The 20,153-nt window shown below is 37.1% G+C and overlaps 1 protein-coding gene across 1 annotated transcript in view; it reads left to right on the top strand.

Annotated features, from left to right (window-relative positions):
• Positions 1-16,952, top strand: part of DYNC2LI1 (dynein cytoplasmic 2 light intermediate chain 1) — a 39,424-nt gene extending 22,472 nt beyond the window's left edge. The window contains exons 6-13 of the mRNA XM_006056804.3: positions 619-805; positions 2,007-2,075; positions 2,667-2,744; positions 6,343-6,419; positions 7,006-7,076; positions 10,866-10,963; positions 11,598-11,690; positions 16,657-16,952. Of these exons, the coding sequence (XP_006056866.1) occupies positions 619-805; positions 2,007-2,075; positions 2,667-2,744; positions 6,343-6,419; positions 7,006-7,076; positions 10,866-10,963; positions 11,598-11,690; positions 16,657-16,719 (736 nt within the window). The 3' untranslated portion in view covers positions 16,720-16,952. The remainder of the gene's footprint in view (positions 1-618; positions 806-2,006; positions 2,076-2,666; positions 2,745-6,342; positions 6,420-7,005; positions 7,077-10,865; positions 10,964-11,597; positions 11,691-16,656) is intronic.
• Positions 16,953-20,153: the final 3,201 nt, after the last annotated feature.

Below are 20,153 nucleotides of genomic sequence, written 5' to 3' on the forward strand. Positions count from 1 at the left end.
GTGCGTATGGTCATGGTGGTGGAGTGTGTGGTGGCCTGGAGGGAGGCAGCAAGGCCTTTCAGAGAGGTAGCAGGGTACAAGCAGAAAACCATGTGGCTCTGGATCTAAATACCAGCTCTACAGTTCACTAGCTCTATGAGTCTGTGCCTCAGATTTCTAATCCATAGAAATGCCATCGTAACATTTTCCAGGAAGTCTTGTTGGTTTAGGAGGAAATAAGCTAGGTAGACTCCAGGCAGGGTCCATCAGTAAATGTTTTCTTCTGCCTCACCACATTGTTGTATTGTTGCTGCTGCTGTGATGATTGTTTTTGCTTTCCTTCTTTGGAACACACAGCAAAACTGAATCTAAACATGGCACTGTTGGATCCAATTGCACATTATGTGAACTGGGTTGTTATTAGTTCAAACAAGAAGTTTGGTTGTAACACTTAAATATCACTAGGGAAAAGCACTGGAATAAATAAGGCTATAATTTGGGCATATTTTTCTTAGAAAACTGCTATTTTTTTTTCTTATAGTGTTACTCTTAGAAAATACATTTCAGTATAGTAGGGTTTCAAATGGTAAGTATTTTGAGTCTTTTTTTTTTTTTTGAAAGATGTTTTTATTTCTTTAGGACGTTTTCTATTGTGCTTGTTTTGGATCTTTCAAAACCTAATGACCTTTGGCCCACCATGGAAAATCTGTTGCAAGCCACAAAACTTAACATAGATAAAGTGATAATGAAACTGGGGAAGAAGAATTCTAAAGCAGCTTCTGAAATGAGACAGAAGATGTGGAGCAATATGCAGAAGGACCATCCAGTGAGTTGCTACTGGGATTATTCTTGAAATTCTTAGCCCCACACATAGTTAAAGATAACATCACAAACAATTTCTTTAGATTTTTATGCATGAGTTGAAATTCACTTGATGTGGATGAACCTGTTCACTGGAAAATTACAGCAATTTAATAAAACCTCAGAGCAAAACAAGGAAAAAGATTTCATATGTCTTCTCGTAAGACATCTACCATGATTGTTATGGCATATTACACCAATCAAAAGGAACAGAGTTTCAAAGTAGTAGTTTGATACTGATTTTATAATCTCTGTGAAATGAAGATACAAAACCAGGTTGTACAAATGTCACCTAGCAAAGACCAGAAAAGGATACAGTTTTAAGCAAGGAATAGAGTTTCAACAGCCTTTACTGTCATTCTATACATTCATTAATTGTCTGTCACATTATCAGTATCTTTTTATCATCTGATAATTAAATTATCAAGTTGCAATATGGTAACGCAAGTCTTTTATGTACAATCAGGAATGTCATCATCTAGAAAACTAAGAAAGGTATTTTATATTGCCCAAAGTTTATATGAGTGTTTTACAAAAGGAATATCAAACAAAACTGGTAGTTATGGTTCCCATATATGCAGTATAAATGTTGTTATGCTGCTGCTGCTGCTGCTAAAGCGCGTCAGTCGTGTCCGACTTTGTGCGACCCCATAGACAGCAGCCCACCAGGCTCCCCCGTCCCTGGGATTCTCCAGGCAAGAACACTGGAGTGGGTTGCCATTTCCTTCTCCAATGCATGAAAGTGAAAAGTGAAAGGGAAGTCGCTCAGTCGTGTCTGACTCTTAGCGACCCCATGACTGCAGCCCCCCAGGCTCCTTCATCCATGGGATTTTCCAGGCATGAGTACTGGAGTGGGGTGCCATTGCCTTCTCCAAATGTTATTATAACAAACAGTTAATACAAATAACTTAAAAAAAAAACAGGAAGGCAACATATAAGAAAATAAAGGAACAGAACATGAAGAATAAATATGGTAGCTTAGGGAATTGTCATTTCTAGTTTTATGCTTGAGAAATGTAGCTTCAAAGATTAAATACTGGAGCAACCTCTGTCAAGCCAACAATGTTAACACTGTGGGCAGATTTAAAATGACCTAAGTCATAGAAATTGCTGAATACATAGTAGTAAACAATTACAGTGAATCAATGAAATATGTTTGTTAACAGGATCGTGAATTACTTGACCCATTTCCAATTCCTCTGGTCATAATCGGAAGTAAATACGATATTTTTCAGGTGAGCTCTTCCACTTCTAGTTGAGCTTGTGGTACACACTTGTCTAGCCTTTATAGGAGAGAAACAAAAGTAATAATGAAATGAGAAAAATGACTCGGGGCAGGGGAGAAGTCAAGGAGTCACACATCTTAAAGATTTTGGAAAAGGGAAAGAGAAAATAGGTGAAAAACAGTAAATACAGTGGAATGATGGGGATAAGGCAGAAGATTTAGAAACTGAATCCAGTCCAGTCACCAAGGGACAGGACTTATGTCCCAACTTTTAAATTGAAGAAAGTAGAAAATTGGTTTCTTCTTATCTTTGCTTGTCAGAGAATCCTTGGGGTATTCCAGTTGATAAAATGTGTGCTTGTATCTATATTCTACTGGGCTAAGTGTTTAAACAAGGAAAGATCTGACAGTGTAGCCCTAGAAGGCTGCAGCTATTGCTCAGCTTCTACAGAACCAAATGCGAAAGTAATGGAATCCTACTCAAGGTACATTTCAAAAAATAAAGAAGAAAGAATCTATTTCTGTATTTAATAATTTGTACTTTTCTGCTACAGATACTAGTTCTCTTAACTTTTTTCTTTTTAATAACATACGTCTTTAGGATTTTGACTCTGAGAAGAGGAAGGTAATATGCAAGACACTTCGATTTGTTGCACATTATTACGGAGCATCATTAATGGTTTGTATGTTTCCTGTCCTTTGGGTTTGAACAGACAGTAACAAATTTGGAAAGATTACCGACTTGGTGCAGAATAATGAATGCAGATGCTTTTACTAATGCATGTCATTCTCTCCTTTCCATTACCATTGCCCTCAAAGCCTCTTGTTACAGAGCGTTCATAATGTATTTCTGGAACACACACTGCTAGATAGCCTACCATTTCCTTGAAGTGAAAGTTCAACATTTTTAATAGTCATAAATCCCCATCTGTCTTAGAGATAAATTGGTTATTTATCTATTCATCTTTTAGTTTTCCTTTAAGAATTAGAATCTATATTCACTTAAAAAAGACTAACAATTTTTTTTTTTTTTTTTTTTCAAAAAAGCTTTAAAAATGCTATTTGTTGTAGAGGTTAAAAATAATGAACTTGGGAGTCATGCTGCCTGGATTCAAATCTCAGGGCAACCATTTACTAGATAAGGGGTCTCAGGTAAGTCACTTAACCTCACTGAAGCCTTAGTCTCCTCCAAGGTAAAATGGACAAAAATAGTCCTACCTTCATAGGGTTGTTGTGAGGGTTAGTAGCAGGAATATACCTGAAACCCTGAAACCCTTAGCACAGGGCCTGACACAAATCTCAATAAAGGCTGGTTCTTGTAACTGTTAGCATTATCTCTTCCACAGCAGGACCAAATGTTGCTAGATATCCTCTAATGCAGTAAAATACAAAAGCATGTTTATTTCTTTAAAAATTCCTCCCATTTGAATCCTCTCTTTTGCCCTCTAAAGCAAAGTGCTCAGAGGAGCCTGTAGACAACATGGCCTAGTCCCCAGCTTTCATGGCTAATATATTAAGACTGAAAGTAACAAGTATGATCTGTATTTAAAATTCTTATACTTTCCAGAATACTCCAAATACACTTTATTATGTATTTTCTTAAAAATCATCACCTTTTATGTGTGTACTGTATCTACCTACTTGCATATTAGGTTGACAAAGTATTTTGGAAATATTCTTTTCTAAAAACTATTTTTCATATTTTTTTCCATTATGGTTTATTACAGGATAGTGAATATAGTTCCCTGTGCTAGACAATAGGACCTTGTTTATCTTTTCTGTATATAATAGTTTGCATCTGCTATTTCCAAACTCGCAATCCAACTTTCCCTCACCCTCTCTACTCTGCCTTGGCAACCACGGAAATATTCTTTACTGTTTTGAAAAGATACAGAGAATTCAAACTAGCTTACTCATTCAGGGTACAGAAGCAAAGATCATGGATCTTATAGTTTCTTACTTTCGCTTCTAGATAAAGCTCCACATTTACTTCTGTTTAGTTAGCTGAGGAAAATCCCTCTCTTTGTTTAGAAACAGATTACATTTTGATGATCCATCAGTGCCCAGTCTGGTCTTATCAGTAAGAATGTAATAACAGATGAAGTCAGATCAACCCAGGCCACAGCAGACCTGCAATTAATCATGGCTCTCAAGACCCTAGAAGTCCAGGGACGGGAAAGGATCTGAGAATCTTTCACCTCAGCTGTCAATAAATCAGAGGTTGGCTTTAGAAAAGCACTCTGGACCACCATGGAAACCGTACAGCTTTTCTAGCTTCCCAAATCAAGAAGAAAGCGGCCAGAGCTAACAAGGCCCCACCTTTCAGTTTCACTTCCACTCTGACCCTAGAGTCCAGACTTTGGTACTTCCTGCTTTCCAAGGTTCAATGATATGCAGCAGTTTGTTTTTTTTTTAAACATGGTTTATCTTTTATAATTCAGTCAAGAATACTAATTCAGTAATATGAGCAATCTGATCAAGTTAATAAAAAAAGAGAAAAACACTGGTAAGTAGGACCAGATTCAGTGGAGAGACCCCAGGATGGTAGGGAACTTAAAATTATGATATATGAGGAACAGCATAAAATGATATTCTGGCATTTGGAATGTGATAACAGTCTTTAAATATTTGAAGGACTGATCCATGGGAAAGGGGTTAAATGTATGCTTCCGTAGAGTCAAGAACAATGAATCAATGGGGTTTGGTTCAAATTAAGAAATTTCTAATACTGCCATTATCTGAAAATGGAATGAGTTGCTTTTGGAGATCATGAATTCCCAGGCATTGAGTTCATAAGTAGAACTCTACATATATTTGTGGAGGATATTTTCGAGGCAACTGATGCAGCAGATAGGGGTAGGGATGGGGTTGAATTAGAAAAACTTCTCATGTCCTCCCAGCCCTGCAGTCCTATGAAATACACTTGTGATGAGGTTTTTTTCCTCACCATATAGGGAACATAATAGAGAATACAATGCTGATGATAAAAAGTTGTGTTTTTAAAATTCAACTGAAGTTTTCAAACTAGAATATTGTCTCAATAGAAGCATAAAATAGTTTCAGTTTTTAAAATGTATCAAATCTTATATATTCACATGAGTATTCTCTCTTGAATAGTTTCCCCCTGGGAAGTTAAGTGTTAGTCGCACAGTCCGACTCTTTGCCATCCCGTGGACTGTAGCCCGCCAGGTTCTTTGTCCGTGGAATTTTCCTGACAAAAATACTGGAGTGGGTTGCCATTCCCTTCTCCAGAGGATCTTCCCAATCCAGGAATTGAACCCAGGTCTTCTACATTGCAGGCAGATTCTTTACCTTCTGAGCCACCAGGGAGGCCCTTTCCCTGGTAGCCTGTTCTTAATCTGAAAAGTGAAAGTGAAACTCAGTTGTGTCTGACTCTTTGCGACCCGCCATGGACTGTGGAATTCTCCAGGCCAGAATACTGGAGTGAATAGTCTTTCCCTTCTCCAGGGTATCTTCCTAACCTAGGGATAAAACCCAGGTCTTGAACGAATCTTATTCTGAACACTGATCTTTTTACCTTATAATTACATTTCATTTTGGTTCAAGATTGTTTTTCCTACTTGCATACATCTTACTCATTCTGATTTGGCTGGGTGACCTTGGTATTTCCAAACATTCAAAATTAGTCTTAAAAGGTTTTGTAGGGTAGCCATATGTCCTGGTTTTCATCTGATTTATCAGCTTAATGATTAATAGTACCCATGCAGTTTCATTCTTCTAAAATATTCTCGTTTTGATCACTTGGTTATAGACCACCACTGAGAATAGTCAGTAGCCTACTTTGCAAACTTTAAAGGCAAATCTGAAGAGAAGTTTTAAAGTTGTTTTAGTGAGTATCAGTATTGTTAGACTAGTCTGCAGCTCCCACATTAACTGCTTTGAGGACAACTGTATGCGTTTGGAAGGAAAAGTTATTTATGATACATACCTCCTATTTTTTAACCAACCAGATTGCATTTTGGTAATGATTACGGTCCATTTGTGGGAGTAGCTGAAATGATTAGTGCATAAAAACAAGTACATACAATAAATATATCGTGCACTCATGAAATTTGAAGAGTGAGTAAAAACAAATTTATCGAGATTTCTTTCTTTTCCTTTATTCGGGTTTTGTTTTGTTTACTCAAACAGGAGATTTTGTTGTGCAAATAAATAGTAATTCTCTCTGCACTTGTTGAAAGCCATGTTTATTTTACCTCTTTCTGTGATTTGAAAGCCGAGCGTGTAATTTATTGTCCTGATTTTTTTCTTTTTAGTTTACCAGTAAATCAGAAGCTCTATTACTAAAAATACGTGGAGTTATTAACCAATTGGCATTTGGCATCAACAAAAGGTACCATTAAAATATTTTTTAATATCTTTTTACTTTTTATTTTGGTATTCTCTCATCTGATTATTGTTCTCACGAGTCTCTTGTTTCTGAACTGGGAAAAATGCCTCAGATGACTGTTCTTAGATAATTTCATATTATCTCTTGCTTCTTATATTATTTAAATATTTAGCATATTTTACAACTAAAATGTTATATAGTAGTTGGAAACTAGAATAAAATAATCATACTGTTATGCTTGTTTCCTTGATCCTATTACTTCCTTTCCCCTTATTTTAGTAGCTCTCCCCCTATTATCACTATTTTATATCAGAAATGGAATTGATCATTTTAGTAAATATTTTTCTTAACCTTGCTATCTTTCTTGGTTTTGATTTGAGGTAATTTGGGTCTTTTTTTCTCCTATAATATCTTTATTAGAGCTATACTTTATTTTTTGAATTGGTTAAGTTAATAATCATTCACTCATTTTGAGAAATGCTCTCATAGGGGCTAGATATAAAACTTGGCTCTTGTATTTACAGTAGGGAATGGCAGGATATTTGATTGCTAAACTAAATTAGATTCTTTTTTCTTCTTATCCGTGTAGCAAATCAATATGTGTGGATCAGAATAAACCTCTGTTTATCACAGCAGGATTGGATTCTTTAAGTCAGATAGGTTGGTGAACTTATTAAGATTGTTCCATTTGTTTTAATTGCTTATTGATTTTATCCTACTGCCTGTTCACTTCATCTCCAACATCTCCTAACCCTAACCACCGTTTCTGGTTTCATTATTATGATCGTCATGTCTTGTGTATTTATTTGTATACATTGTATTGATGCAGAATGCATCACATTGACATATTTGTGATGAAAGGGGTGTTGGCATATGAGCGACTGATTTCTGATCTTTATACCACTAAAAAAAAATTGCATGTACTTTCTTTCCCTCACTGATTTCTAGGTACTTTTAAATTTTAGCTCCTTGGGTTTAGAAGAAAATCAGAAAGAGAGTAGTCAGGAAATTCAAAGCTATATATTATAAAAAATGATGAAAAATATAAGAGATTCAAGCGTTGGACTAACTCAAAAGAACACAGTTGCATTAACTAGGTATGCCTTAATTTTTTGTTATGTAAATACTTCATCTAATGGGATGTTGGGATGTTTCCTATACTTATCCCTAGACTCACGAAGCAGAAGAAATTTCGAGAGTTTATATGGTCAAGCTCCCTGTCTTCTCACAGAAGTAATTTCATTGTAGAGATTTTGGGGCCTAGCAACTCTGTACTCTGGGTTGGCATAGTTTGGTTTTAACACTAATGGACAGTGGTTCTCTTTTTTCCCACCCCCCATTACTCTTACATGCTGAAGTTGACTTCAAATGTAGAGATCTTTGTCATGGGATTATAGATTGAAGGGGAATGAAAAGAACAGAGGTGTTAATGAGTGATTATAAAGACTGATTTTTATAATTATAACTGCCAACTTAATTTCATTAGCAGTGAGAATCACTGTGTGTAATGATAGAAATGCTGATGGAAATCTTTTGCCCCTGTAAGTAGTCAGAGGTCAGAAAAAGGTCGAAAAATACTGAATTTAAAAAATCATGGAGCTTGGACCTCATCAAAGTTAAAAACTTTTGCTCTTAAAAGCCCATGTGAAAAGAATAAAAGGATATGCTACAATCTGGGAGAAATTTCGAACTACATGCTTTACAAAGGACTAGTATCTTGAATATATAACAGTAAAAAAAAAAAAATCCAATTCGAAAATATGTAAAAGATATGGCCAGATATTTTCATTATGGATATACGATAATGGCAAATAAGCACATGAAAAGATATTTAATAAATTTTATTACATGAAGGAAATGCAAATTGAAACTACATTGAGATATTACCACACACTTACCAGAATAGTTAAAAGGTAACACCAAGTGCTGGTGAGAGGATGTGGAGAAATTGGATCACTCATACATTGCTGGCAGGAATGTAAAATAGACACTCTTTTTCTTTTGAATTTTTTATTTTGTACTCTGGAGGAGGGCATGACAACCCCCTCCAGTATTCTTTCTTGGAAAATCACATGGACAGAGGAGCCTGGTGGGCTACAGTCCATGGGGTCACAACGAGTTGGACATGACTGAAGTGACTTAACATACATTAACATGCATTTTGTATTGGAGCATAGCTGATTAACAATCTTGTGACAGTTCCAGGTGAACAGCAAAGGGACTCAGCCATACGTGTGTCCATTCTCCCCCAAACCCCACTCCCATCCAGGCTGCCACATGACATTGAGCAGAGTTCCGTGTACTAGACAATAGGTCCTTTTGGTTATCCATTTTAGATATAGCAGTGTGTACACGACCTTCCCAAACTCCCTAACTCTCCCCTTCCCTAAGCAATCATAAGTTCATTCTCTAAGTCTGTGAGTCTCTTTCTGTTTTGTAAGTTCATTTGCATTATTTATTTTTAGATTCCACATATAAGGGATATCATACAATATTTCTCCTTCCCTGACTTACTTTACTCAGTATGACGATACTGTCTAGGTCCATCCATGTTGCTGCAAATGGCATTATTTCATTCTTTTTAATGGCTGAGTAATATTCCATTGTAAATATATATACACCACATCTTTATCCACCCCTCTGTTGATGGACATTAGGTTGCTTCCATGTCTGGGCTTTTATAAGCAGTGCTGCAGTGAACACTGGGGTGCATGTATCCTTTCAGACCATGTTTTTCTCCAGATAAATGCCCAGGAGCGGGACTGCAGGGTCATATGACAGCTTTTTTTTCGTTTTTTAAGGAACCTCCATAGCAGCTGGTCAACCACTCTTGAAAACAGTTTGATGGTTTCTTATAGAACTAATCGTATAGCTACCATATGACCTAGAAATTGCACTATTTGACATTTACTTCAGAGAAATGAAAATGTATGTTCACATAAAAATCTGTACATAGATGTTCATGATATGTTTATTTGTAATAGCCCAAAAGTGGAAACAACCCAGACATCATTCAACAGGTAAATGGATAAACTGTGGTAGATCCATACCATGGAATACTTACTACTCAGCAATGAAAAGGAACAAACTATTGATATATACAGCAACTTGGTTTACTCTCCAGAGAATTATACTGAATTTTAAAAGCCAATCAGAAAATGTTACAGTTCTATTTATATAAAATTCTGGAATGAAGAAATTTTAGAAATGTAGGAAAGATTAATGGTTGTCAGAGGTTAGGGACAGAACTGTAGGTGGGGAGGGAGGGAGGGAGAGGGATTGAGAAGGAGGTGGGTTTGGTTATAAAAGAGCAACACGAGGGATCTTCCTGGGAATGAAACTGTTCAGTGTCTTGACTGTGGTAGTGGATACATGAACCTACAAAGGTGATAAACTTGTGTACAACTTAATACACACGCACACAAGTGAGGACAAGGAAGAAATTTGGGAAATCTGGATAAGGGTGGTGGATTTGATCACTATCTTACCCACCAAAGTCGTAAGGAGGCCCTGAAAGATAGAGTGAAACAGTGAACAATGTAGATGCTAGCATAGAAAGAATGAGAAATCTCAGACTATGCATTGAAAATGTCCAAGAAGTGGCAGCGTATTTTCAAATTTTTCACATTAATTTTTAAGTTATACAGGCAACGCATAAAGACATTCTCCTTTTAAATCTTGTAATAGTACATATATGATCAAGTTTAATATTCCATTTTTCTATACATGTGAATGTGGTATAGAAAAAAGACTACTTGTTTTAATACAGTTGTATTATTCGGTGTCATTTTGAAGTTTTCCTTTTTTACTCAACACACCTTAGTGCTTTCTCCATATTAATGCGGCACATGGGTCTGTTGGGAACTTTGACTGCTGGATAGTGTTGCAGAGCATGGCTCTGCATAGGAATTTAGTTCACTGTGCCTCTATTGATGGACATTTCAGCTGAGGCCATTTTTTCACTAATACAAATAATGCGGCTCTGTGAAATCCTTAATGCATGTATGCAGGTATTTCTAAGATAAACACTCAAACTAGCATTTCTGGTTAATAGGATGTGATTTGTTGTATTTTACTAGTATTTACTAGCGCCACATTGCCCTCCAGCATAGCTGTCACAATTTGCATTCTATTCAACAGCACATAAGAACATCTGTTTCCTTAAACATTCACAAACACGAGAATGTCATATTTTCTACTTTTCCTGAGCATCTACTTAAGTGCATGGAAAGAGAATTACAATTTACTCATTACTCTGGCTCCTCTCCCTCTGGTACTAGAATCTGTCCCAGTGGCCTTGTTACACTGGGTTGAGGTAAATTTTAATGGTGATTATAGAAGAAAAGGAAATGAGTGATCTAAGATTTAAGTATCATCTGTTTTATTGATAGTAATAGTTTATAATGTTTTAGTCAATGCAGTCATTTGAATTAAAACTTCCAATTCCAGGACCCCCTCCTCTTCCTGATAATGACATTGGAAAGCTTCGTGCCCGTTCACCAATGGAACTGTGGAAAAAAGTGTATGAAAAGCTCTTTCCACCAAAGGTATCTATTTCTCATTCTTTTAAAGCAAGAATTTTCAGCACTATTCAACAGTTGGGCTTCCCCTTGTGACTCAGCTGGTAAAGAATCCGCCTGCAATGCGGGAGACCTGGGTTTGATCCCTGGGCTGGGAAGATCCCCTGGAGAACGGAAGGGCTATCCACTCCAGTATTCTAGCCTGGAGAATTCTATGAACCGAATAGTCCATGGGGTTGCAAAGAGTCAGACATGACTGAGCGACTTGCGCCTTTTCGCTTTTGCTGTTATTCATCAGTTATTGGGAAATGTTCAAACAGGCCTATTATAGTAACTTTGTTTTCTACTTACTCAAATCAGTTAAACACTTGCTTAAAATCTACTGTATGTCTGACCCCTTGGGGCTGAAACAATGGGTAAGACATTTTTCTCACTCTGCTTCCAAACAGAGCTCTTTCTGGTTGTTAGAGAAGGGAGAAACAGTATCCAAGAGGGAGAGAGAACCTGGGGAATTTGAATTGGCCTTCAGTGGTGATGAAGGCTCAAAAGATCAGCCTTCACTGGCTGCCCAAGAAACAGGAACTTGGCTTGTGAGGTAGATGATGGTCATTGAAGGTTTTTGGTTATGAGCATGAAATGACTTAACAAATTGTGATTTCAGAGTATCAACACACTAAAAGATGTCAAGGACCCTGCACAAGACCCTCAATATGCTGAAAGTGAAGTTGATGAGATGAGAATTCAGAAGGATCAGGTATTATCCTAAACATTTATTTCATCGTGAGTTTTATCACAGAAATATACTTAGAATTCCATAAATTTTTCTCAACTTATTTACTTAGCTTTTTCCTTTCAAAATTATTTAAATAGTATATCTTCACTATTTATATATATATAAATTCCGATATGCATAAAGAAGGAACTAAAGATCACATAACATTCTACCACCCAGAGATGACTTAGTGTTCACATATGCTTTTTGGACTTTCCAGTATACTTTATGTGGAAGATGGGTAGTGATTCTTACCTCGCTGTTGGGAAGACACTTCCATAATATTCTTTTATTTGTGGGATTATTAGAAGGTTTTGTTTTTTATTAGGACATTTAGATATATCCATACTTTTCTTGGTGGCTCAGACGGTAAAGAATCTGCCTGCAATGTGGCAGACCTAGGTTCGATCCCTGGGTTGGGAAGATCCCCTGGAGGAGGGCCTGGCAACTCACTCCAGTATTCTTGCCTGAAGAATCCCCATGGACAGAGGAACCTGGCAGGTACAGTCCACGGGATTGCAAAGAGATGGACACGACTGAGCAACTAAGCACAGCAGCACACATACTTTTCTCATATCAGAAAGATTAAGGACTGCCTAATCTGAAAGCACACACTTGACAAAACCCAGGAACTCTCAGGAAAGTGATTAAAAGTGGAGACTGCTTTCCATATATGTGCCCAGATAGCACTTTTTGTGATACACAGCCTGATATAAGAATGTAAGAGTTGGTAAATTTTTATCATGATCCAATATTGAGATTTTCCCGGATCTCCTTTTAGTTTGATAAAGTGAGTCATTGTGAAGAATATAACCTTATATAAATAAGCACAGTAAATGAAACGCCCTGACCGCCTCTCAGGTGGGATTTGTAGAGCTGTGTAACTGTTGCTAGGACAAGCTGAACACAACCACCCACTGTGAGCAGGGACCAGGGCCTTTTCTTTTCTCAGCAGTCGCCTTTCACCTTCTGGGGCCCTAGAATAAGTAAGCAAAACATTTTAAGTACAGAAGACTTCTGAAAAACATGTCACGAATATTGAGAGGATGTTGTAGCTGTAGCAAAGTGAGAGGCAAGTTGCAGGAACACTAAAATGATCTCATGTAACCCTCACTGTGTTTTGCAGCTTGGCTATAGAGATTAGTTGGAAGTCATCTCTGAATTAATATTTATCTAGGAGTTAGTGACTAACTGCCATTGTTGATAAGATTATCTGTTTATATTATACAGTGATCCCTTTTATACATTTATTATTAAAGGGCAAGAGTATTTCTGAGCATCTTAAGGTTTCACATTCAAATCCATCATCCCTAACTGACCTAAAACCATATGAGTTTTGAGTAGAACTGGAAAGCAGCCCCACAATACCTGTATCATTCTTCCCTTGTATCTCACTAATTACCACATTCTCTGGACAAATTTTTTTTAGACTCACTTGAAAAGTTATAATGTCCTAATTTTGCCTCTAAAGCAGTTTTATTCATGGTATTTTAGTAGATGAATTGATTTTAGTTTGCACATGTAGTACCCACCTCAGCTTTAAAAGTCATGCTAATGATTAGCAGTTGATACTCAATTATTTTATACATGTTCACTTCCAAATTTTGACATTCTAATATCCACAACTTTATATATTCTTTCACGTTCTTCCAAAGCCGTTTCAGGGCCTTACATTGTTTCCAGTTGTCTACTGATAAACACAGAAGCTGACTTATGTGTGAGAAAACTCTCTGTAGATTAACTTTGAAAAACCCCTATCTCCTACTAAATATTTAACAATACATTTTCATTTTTTATATGGGCAAGACAGTCAATGCCACTTTTATTAACATAGCCTACAAAAGAATTCATCTGCCATAGGTGAAAATCTAGTCTACAGCTCTTTCTAAAAACACTGCCTTCTTGATCTTTTAATGATTATTGCTACGCTAACATTTTTCAGTGAAAACAGCATTATAATCTTTAGATTTGATTTGCCTATTAGAAGAAGAATAGCCATCTAAAAGAAATGTCTCATTCAAGGTTTCCATAATCACACAAAATTATGTCCCTACCTAAAAGCAACTGGTAAATACTTGACGTCTGTACTATGTGTCTGCATACCTTCAACCCAAAGAGTTACTGATTCTTGTACTTCCTAGGAAGAAAGATGACATCCTATTTCACTGAAAATAATCCAGTTGCATATGAGTGGAGGGCTGGCCCTCGGTCTGTCTGAGTCCAGACGTGATCCTCCATATGACTCCCTCCCATCCCCAAGTCTCATTATTAGTGGCTTAAATAATCAGGCATCAAACAAAGGGTGTGGTACCCTTAAGCTTTGGCAATGAAATCAGAGCACGCCACTTCTAAGATAGGCTAATTCGTGAGTCCCGTTCAGTTCCTCTAATACTGAGCCTTTAAAAAAGCCCAAGTCATGTAGAATCATCAGGCAAGAAAGATGTGTCCCTTTAAACCACACTTTACTTAAACCATACTTCTGTTACATTATTCTGCCAGTGAAAGGGGAGGCACTGAGACACAGTATTCCATAATGCTTTAAGTTCTTGATAGTACAGCGTGTCATTTATGACCACTGTCCAGAATCCCTTTTGCTCCCAGTCCCCACTGATGCATGAAGATCCTCACAGAGACTGAAATTAGTACCCCTGGTTTGAGGATCAACCTTAAGACCCCTCTTCACCTTTTCTGCAGACTAAATGTCTTTCCTAATCAGCTGTCTTTTGTCAGACTTGACATGGGCACCAGAAAATAGTTCCTTGGTATTTACTATTTTTTAAAAGTCTTCCAGTTTTAAAGCACTCCTGATTTTAAGGGAGTCAAGTATAGAAAGCACTTGCTGAACCCTTCTACCTCTTTTCTATATTTTTATTGTCAAAGCAAAAAAAAAAATGGAAAAGGTTTGGGTAAACAGTTATTTTTAAGGTCTTCTTGGTTCAACCATACATATACATTTTGAATCCCTGTTTTCAAAAAACTCAACTTATTTATAATCCCTAGGCCTATAATTTAAACACAGACACACACTGATTGATTTACATTATTTACATTGATTGATTTACATTGATTGATTTACATGTTGGGGGGAAGTGTTTTTTACTGTCCTCTATTGAAGATGGTGTTTTAAGCATTATATATATTTATATTTGAAAACTTTAGAAGCTTTTAAGAAGCAGGGTAGAAACCCTTTTTGGTTTTGCTTTCTCTTTTAAAGTGACTCTCTAGAGTGGCCATGAAGAACTGTAGTGCAAAGAGAGCCCTCTTAGTTGCTGTTCCTTTAAAACATCATCACATAATGCTGAGGTCGCATGAGAGCAGTACTAAAGATCTAGTGAACACAGTGAGTTCTGTATCACGCCAGTTACTCTCCATCCTCCTCCTGGCATGGCTGAGGGACCAGCCCAGTTCTGTCACTTTACAGCTTACAGAAGGGAGAAACTACGAGCACAGAATCTCAGAGCAATGCCCTCACCATTATTACCATTGGTAAAAATAATAATAATTCAGCACTTCCAATTAAAGGCAAAGTTTGTGATAACTGATTACTGTTTATTTTTTATGAGCTAACAATCCTTGAAACCATAAGTTACAGGTAAGATAACTGGTGAACTGAGTTAATGTCATTAAAAATAAACCAAGCTATAAAGACTACTTTGGAGTTAATACTATGGAAAAAAATTTCTTCAAAGTCATTATAGTGTTTTGAAACTTTCAACATTTAAATTTTAATGACTTAGAATATACATATGAAAGAGATCATCTGCCATTTTTCTGAAAATGAGAATGCAGTTTTCTTTTCTTAGCAACTATGAACTTCAGTTACATTAGGCAAAGGGCAGGGGTTGCCTGATCTTGCAGAGTAACCACTTTTTGCTTATCTGAAACAATGATACACTTTGTACACTTAGACACTGAATAACATGGAAGAAGCCAGGAGACAATCCCCTTAGATGGTCCCTTTTGCATGTTAGTTGTCTCATGCAGGTTTTCCCACCTCCACTCAAGTTTATCTTTGTTTTATGAATTATAAAAGTAACATATACTCAATGGTGAGAAAAATCAAGACACAGAAGTATATAATATAGAAAATGGGAGTGTCCTGCCGTCTCTCCACCTAGCTGCCTTTCTCATTTGACACATTCAGCACTATTATTTTTGTTGGCTGCCTACAAAGTCAGGCATCAGTGAGCACTGAGGTATTTAATCAGTCCTTACTGTGAGATATCTAAGCCATTTCCGATTGCATGCCAGTAGACAGTGCAGTGAATATCCTTCTGCTCTTCTCTATTGTGCTATATGATGGATGTCTAAAGGTATAATCACTGGGTCAAAGGATATGTACATTTTAAATATTGATACTTTGCTAACTTCAACCACAATTTGATAAGAGTTGAACAGCAAATGTTTAAAAATAAGATCATTTTTATATTCTTAAAGCATGCATGAATGTGAAAGTCACTCAGTCGTGTCTGACTCTTTGTGACCCCGTGAACTATACAGTCCATGGAATTCCTCAAGCCAGAATACTGCAGTGGGTAGCTGTTCCCTTCTCCAAGGGATCTCCCAATCCAGGAATCAAACACAGGTCTCCTGCATTGCAGGCATATTCTGTACCAGCTGAGTCATCAGGGAAGCCCAAAGCATGCATATAACAATGCCTAATTTTGTTACTTGAAAAACAATGTGTATGCACTATTTAGAATATAATTTTGTCTAAAATTTTAATTCATCTCCAAGTGCTACTTAGGCTACATAGATACTCTGAAGACTACATTTCTAGAAAATACATCCCGAGTATAGTCATTTATAAAGTAGTTGTCAAGAAATTTTGAGAGTGATAATACTTTTATAAAGGATACACTGTTATACCCCAAAAATGCTAAGGCAGTTTTAAGGCTCCTATTTAAATTTTAAAGTTTTTTACTAGTAAAACATGTTTTTGTTTTAGGAACTGGAACAGTACAAAAGAAGTTCTTCCAAGTCTTGGAAACAAATTGAGCTTGATTCCTGAACCTAATTCAACTGTAATGTAACCTCTTTCTTCTTTTCCAAATACAAGTAATATTTTATTAGTTAATATTACAGTAATAAGGGGGGAAAGTTTAGATGTGTAATTTATTAAAGGAAAAGTGGAATTGTTTGTCTTAGTGCAACTCCTGAGATACTTTTAAGTCTCTTAAAAAAATTGTATAATTACATGTAATATTTTTTAAATAAAAAGAATCTTTCAGGACCTACCTTTAACCTGTTTTTAAGTAGTGTATACTTGGTTCAGCATCTATAAGTTTCTGCTTATGTTTTCAGGAATATGAAATTGGGAGCATTTAGTAACAGTTGTATGTATAAGGTTAAGCATTTATATTAGACACATTCCTTCTCTAAGGCATTCTCAGCTATGTCTGGTAGGAAAGTGGAATTGGGGTCACTCACAGGTATCATCATTTTACTCTAATGGTGAGGCACGAGAAGCATCTGAAGTATTTATTTAAACGGCACATACCTGAGGAGCAGTTAGGATGGTGGTATGGTAGGACGTGAAGCTCCCCTTTTCCCACAAATGCAAAAATACATCTACATGTGGAAGGGTTCTTACAGAATATCTACTGAACACTGGCAGAATACCTCAGACTGCTGAAAGAGCAAGAAATCTCCAGGTAACCGGACAGGAAAAAAGATTAAAAAGAAAATGAGAAAGGAATGGGTTGAGACCTGCACCCCTGGGAGGGAGCTGTGGAAGAGGAAGGGTTCCTGCACCCTGGGAAGCCCCCTCACCAGCGAGATCTGCCGGGACGGAAGGGGAGCTTCAGGGCCTCAAAGGAGAATGCAGCAGCCAGAATAGAAGAAAAACTGTACAGATGGTCTTGGTGGCAACCTGAAACACCAGTCTGCCAGTGTGGGCAGGGAAGTTGTTAGAACTCAGGCTTTCAGAGATCAGACCTGGAGAGAGGACTAAGATCGGCTGTGCAGAAACAGCCTGGGAGATGGTGTTGGAATCTAGTGTGACCACAACTGAGGGTGTGCATGGAGGAAGCCCAGCCCATCATAGAGGCCAGGTGTCATTGTCAGGGGGCGGGATCCACCATTGTAGCCTTTTTCTTTGTGCACAAACTCACAGAGGGCAGGACCCCACCTGCGCTGTTTCCAGGGTTGGTGACAAACCACCACCACCTCCCTTGCAAACTCTAGCAGTGACCATGAATTGCCTCCACTCCCGCTGCATGCTCCAGGGGTGCATCTGAGCCGCCACCACCAAGACCCTCAGGACTGGGCACCGGCTGCTGCATCTGCACACTCCCTATCAAGGCGATAACAACCAGCACATGCTGAGGAAAGACACAACAGGCATCCACACACTAAAAACAGCCCTCATACCAAATATAGTAAATCCACACAAGCTAGACAAGGACACGCCAACATAAATAGCCTTCAAGACAACAGTAGATAATTGTTTCTTCTAAACTCAAAGAAGTACAAGTAAAATGAAGACATAGAGGAACCACTCCCAGGTAAAAGACAAGAGAATTCTCCTGAAAGAATAAATAATGAAACAGGCCTCTGCAGACTAATAGACACCAATTTCAAAAAGGAGATAATGAAAATACTAAAGGCACTAAGAGAAAAACAGAAAAAGAGTTACAAGGGAACACCTATAAGGCTATTAGCTTATTTCTGTACAGAAATATTGCAGGCCAAAATCAAAGCTACAGTGAACTATCATCTCACACTGGTCAGAATGGCCATCATCAAAAAGTCTACAAGCAATAAATGATGTGGAGAGGATGTGGAGAAAAGGAAACCCTCTTTCACTGTTGGTGGGAATGCAAATTGATAACCACTGTGGAGTACAGTATGGAGATTTCTTTAAAAACTAGAATAAAACTACCATACAACCCAGCAATCCCACTACTGGGCATAAACCCTGAGGAAACCATAATTGAAAAAGACACATGTACCCCAGTGTTCATTCCTGCATGGAAGAATCCATGCAGGACATTGATTCCTAGGACATGGAAGAAATCTCAATGTCCATGGACACATGAATGGTTAATGAAGTTGTGGTACATATACACGATGGAATATTACCTTGCTATGAAAATTTGAGTCAGTTCTTGTGAGGTGGATGACCCTAGAGTCTATTATACAAAGTGAAGTAAGTTAGAGAAAGACAAATACTGTATATTAATACATATATATGGAATCTAGACAAGATAGTACCTATGATCCTACTTGCAGGGCAGCAAAGGAGACACAAAGAACAGACTTTTGGATACATTGAGGGAAGGAGAGGATGGGATAATTTGAGAGAATAGCATTAAAACATACACATTTCATATGTAAAACAAATAGCCGGTGGGAGTTTGATGTATGATGCAGGAAACCCAAAGCCCATGTTCTGTGACAATTTAGAGGGATGGGATGGGGAGGGAGGTGGGAGGAGGGTTCAAGGGGGAAGGGACATATGTATACCTATGGCTGATTCTTGATGATGTATGGCAAAAACCATCACAATATTGTAAAGTAATTATCCTCCAATTAAAAATAAAAAAAAATATTGCAGGCCAGAGGGGCATGGCAAGATACATTCAAAATACTGAAAGAGAAAAATCTGTAATCTGGAATACTCTGCTCAGCAAGATTATTATTTAAAATAGAAGGAAAGAATTTCTCAGACAAGCAAAAACTCATTATAGCAATACTAAGCCTGTCTTAAAGGAAATACTGAAAGGTCTTCTCTAAATAGAAAAGAAGAATCTGTAGGGAAGAGAAAATCACAGTTGGAAAGTAAATCACTTAAATAATCCAGTACACAATTAAAAAAATCTATGAAAGTAATGATAACCACAATGAACAGCAAAAGGATGAACATGATGATGTAAAAGAGGACATCAAAATCATAAAATGTGGGGAAGGAGAGTAAGAACGTATAGTTTTGTTTTCCCCTAGAATGTGTTTGAGTCTATATGACTACCAGTCCAAAGCAAGTAAATATAGAAAGGGATTAACATACTTGAAGAATGGAGTAGCCACAAATTAGAAACATACAACAGATTCACAAAATACCAAAAAGAAGAGCACATAAGTATAATACAAAAGAAATATAAGGAAAAAGGGAAAAGAAGAAATATAGTCAATAATAAAACAAAGTTAAAAATGGCAGTAAATACATAGCTTGAATACATATGTGTCAATAATTACCTTAAATGGCAATGGACTAAATGCTTCAATCAAATGGCACAGGGTGGCAAATTGAATAAAAAACATGAGCCTACAATATGCTGCCTATAAGAGTCCCACTTCAGGGCAACAAACACACATAGATTGAAAGTGAAGGGATGGGAAAAGATTTCATGCAAATGGAAAAGACAAGAAAACAGGGGTCTCAATACTCAAATCAAAATAGACTTTAAAACAAGGGCCACAAAGAAAAAGAAGGACACTAGATAA

The sequence above is a fragment of the Bubalus bubalis genome, chromosome 12 (assembly GCF_019923935.1).
Source record: "Bubalus bubalis isolate 160015118507 breed Murrah chromosome 12, NDDB_SH_1, whole genome shotgun sequence".
In the NCBI taxonomy this organism is placed as follows: domain Eukaryota; kingdom Metazoa; phylum Chordata; class Mammalia; order Artiodactyla; family Bovidae; genus Bubalus; species Bubalus bubalis.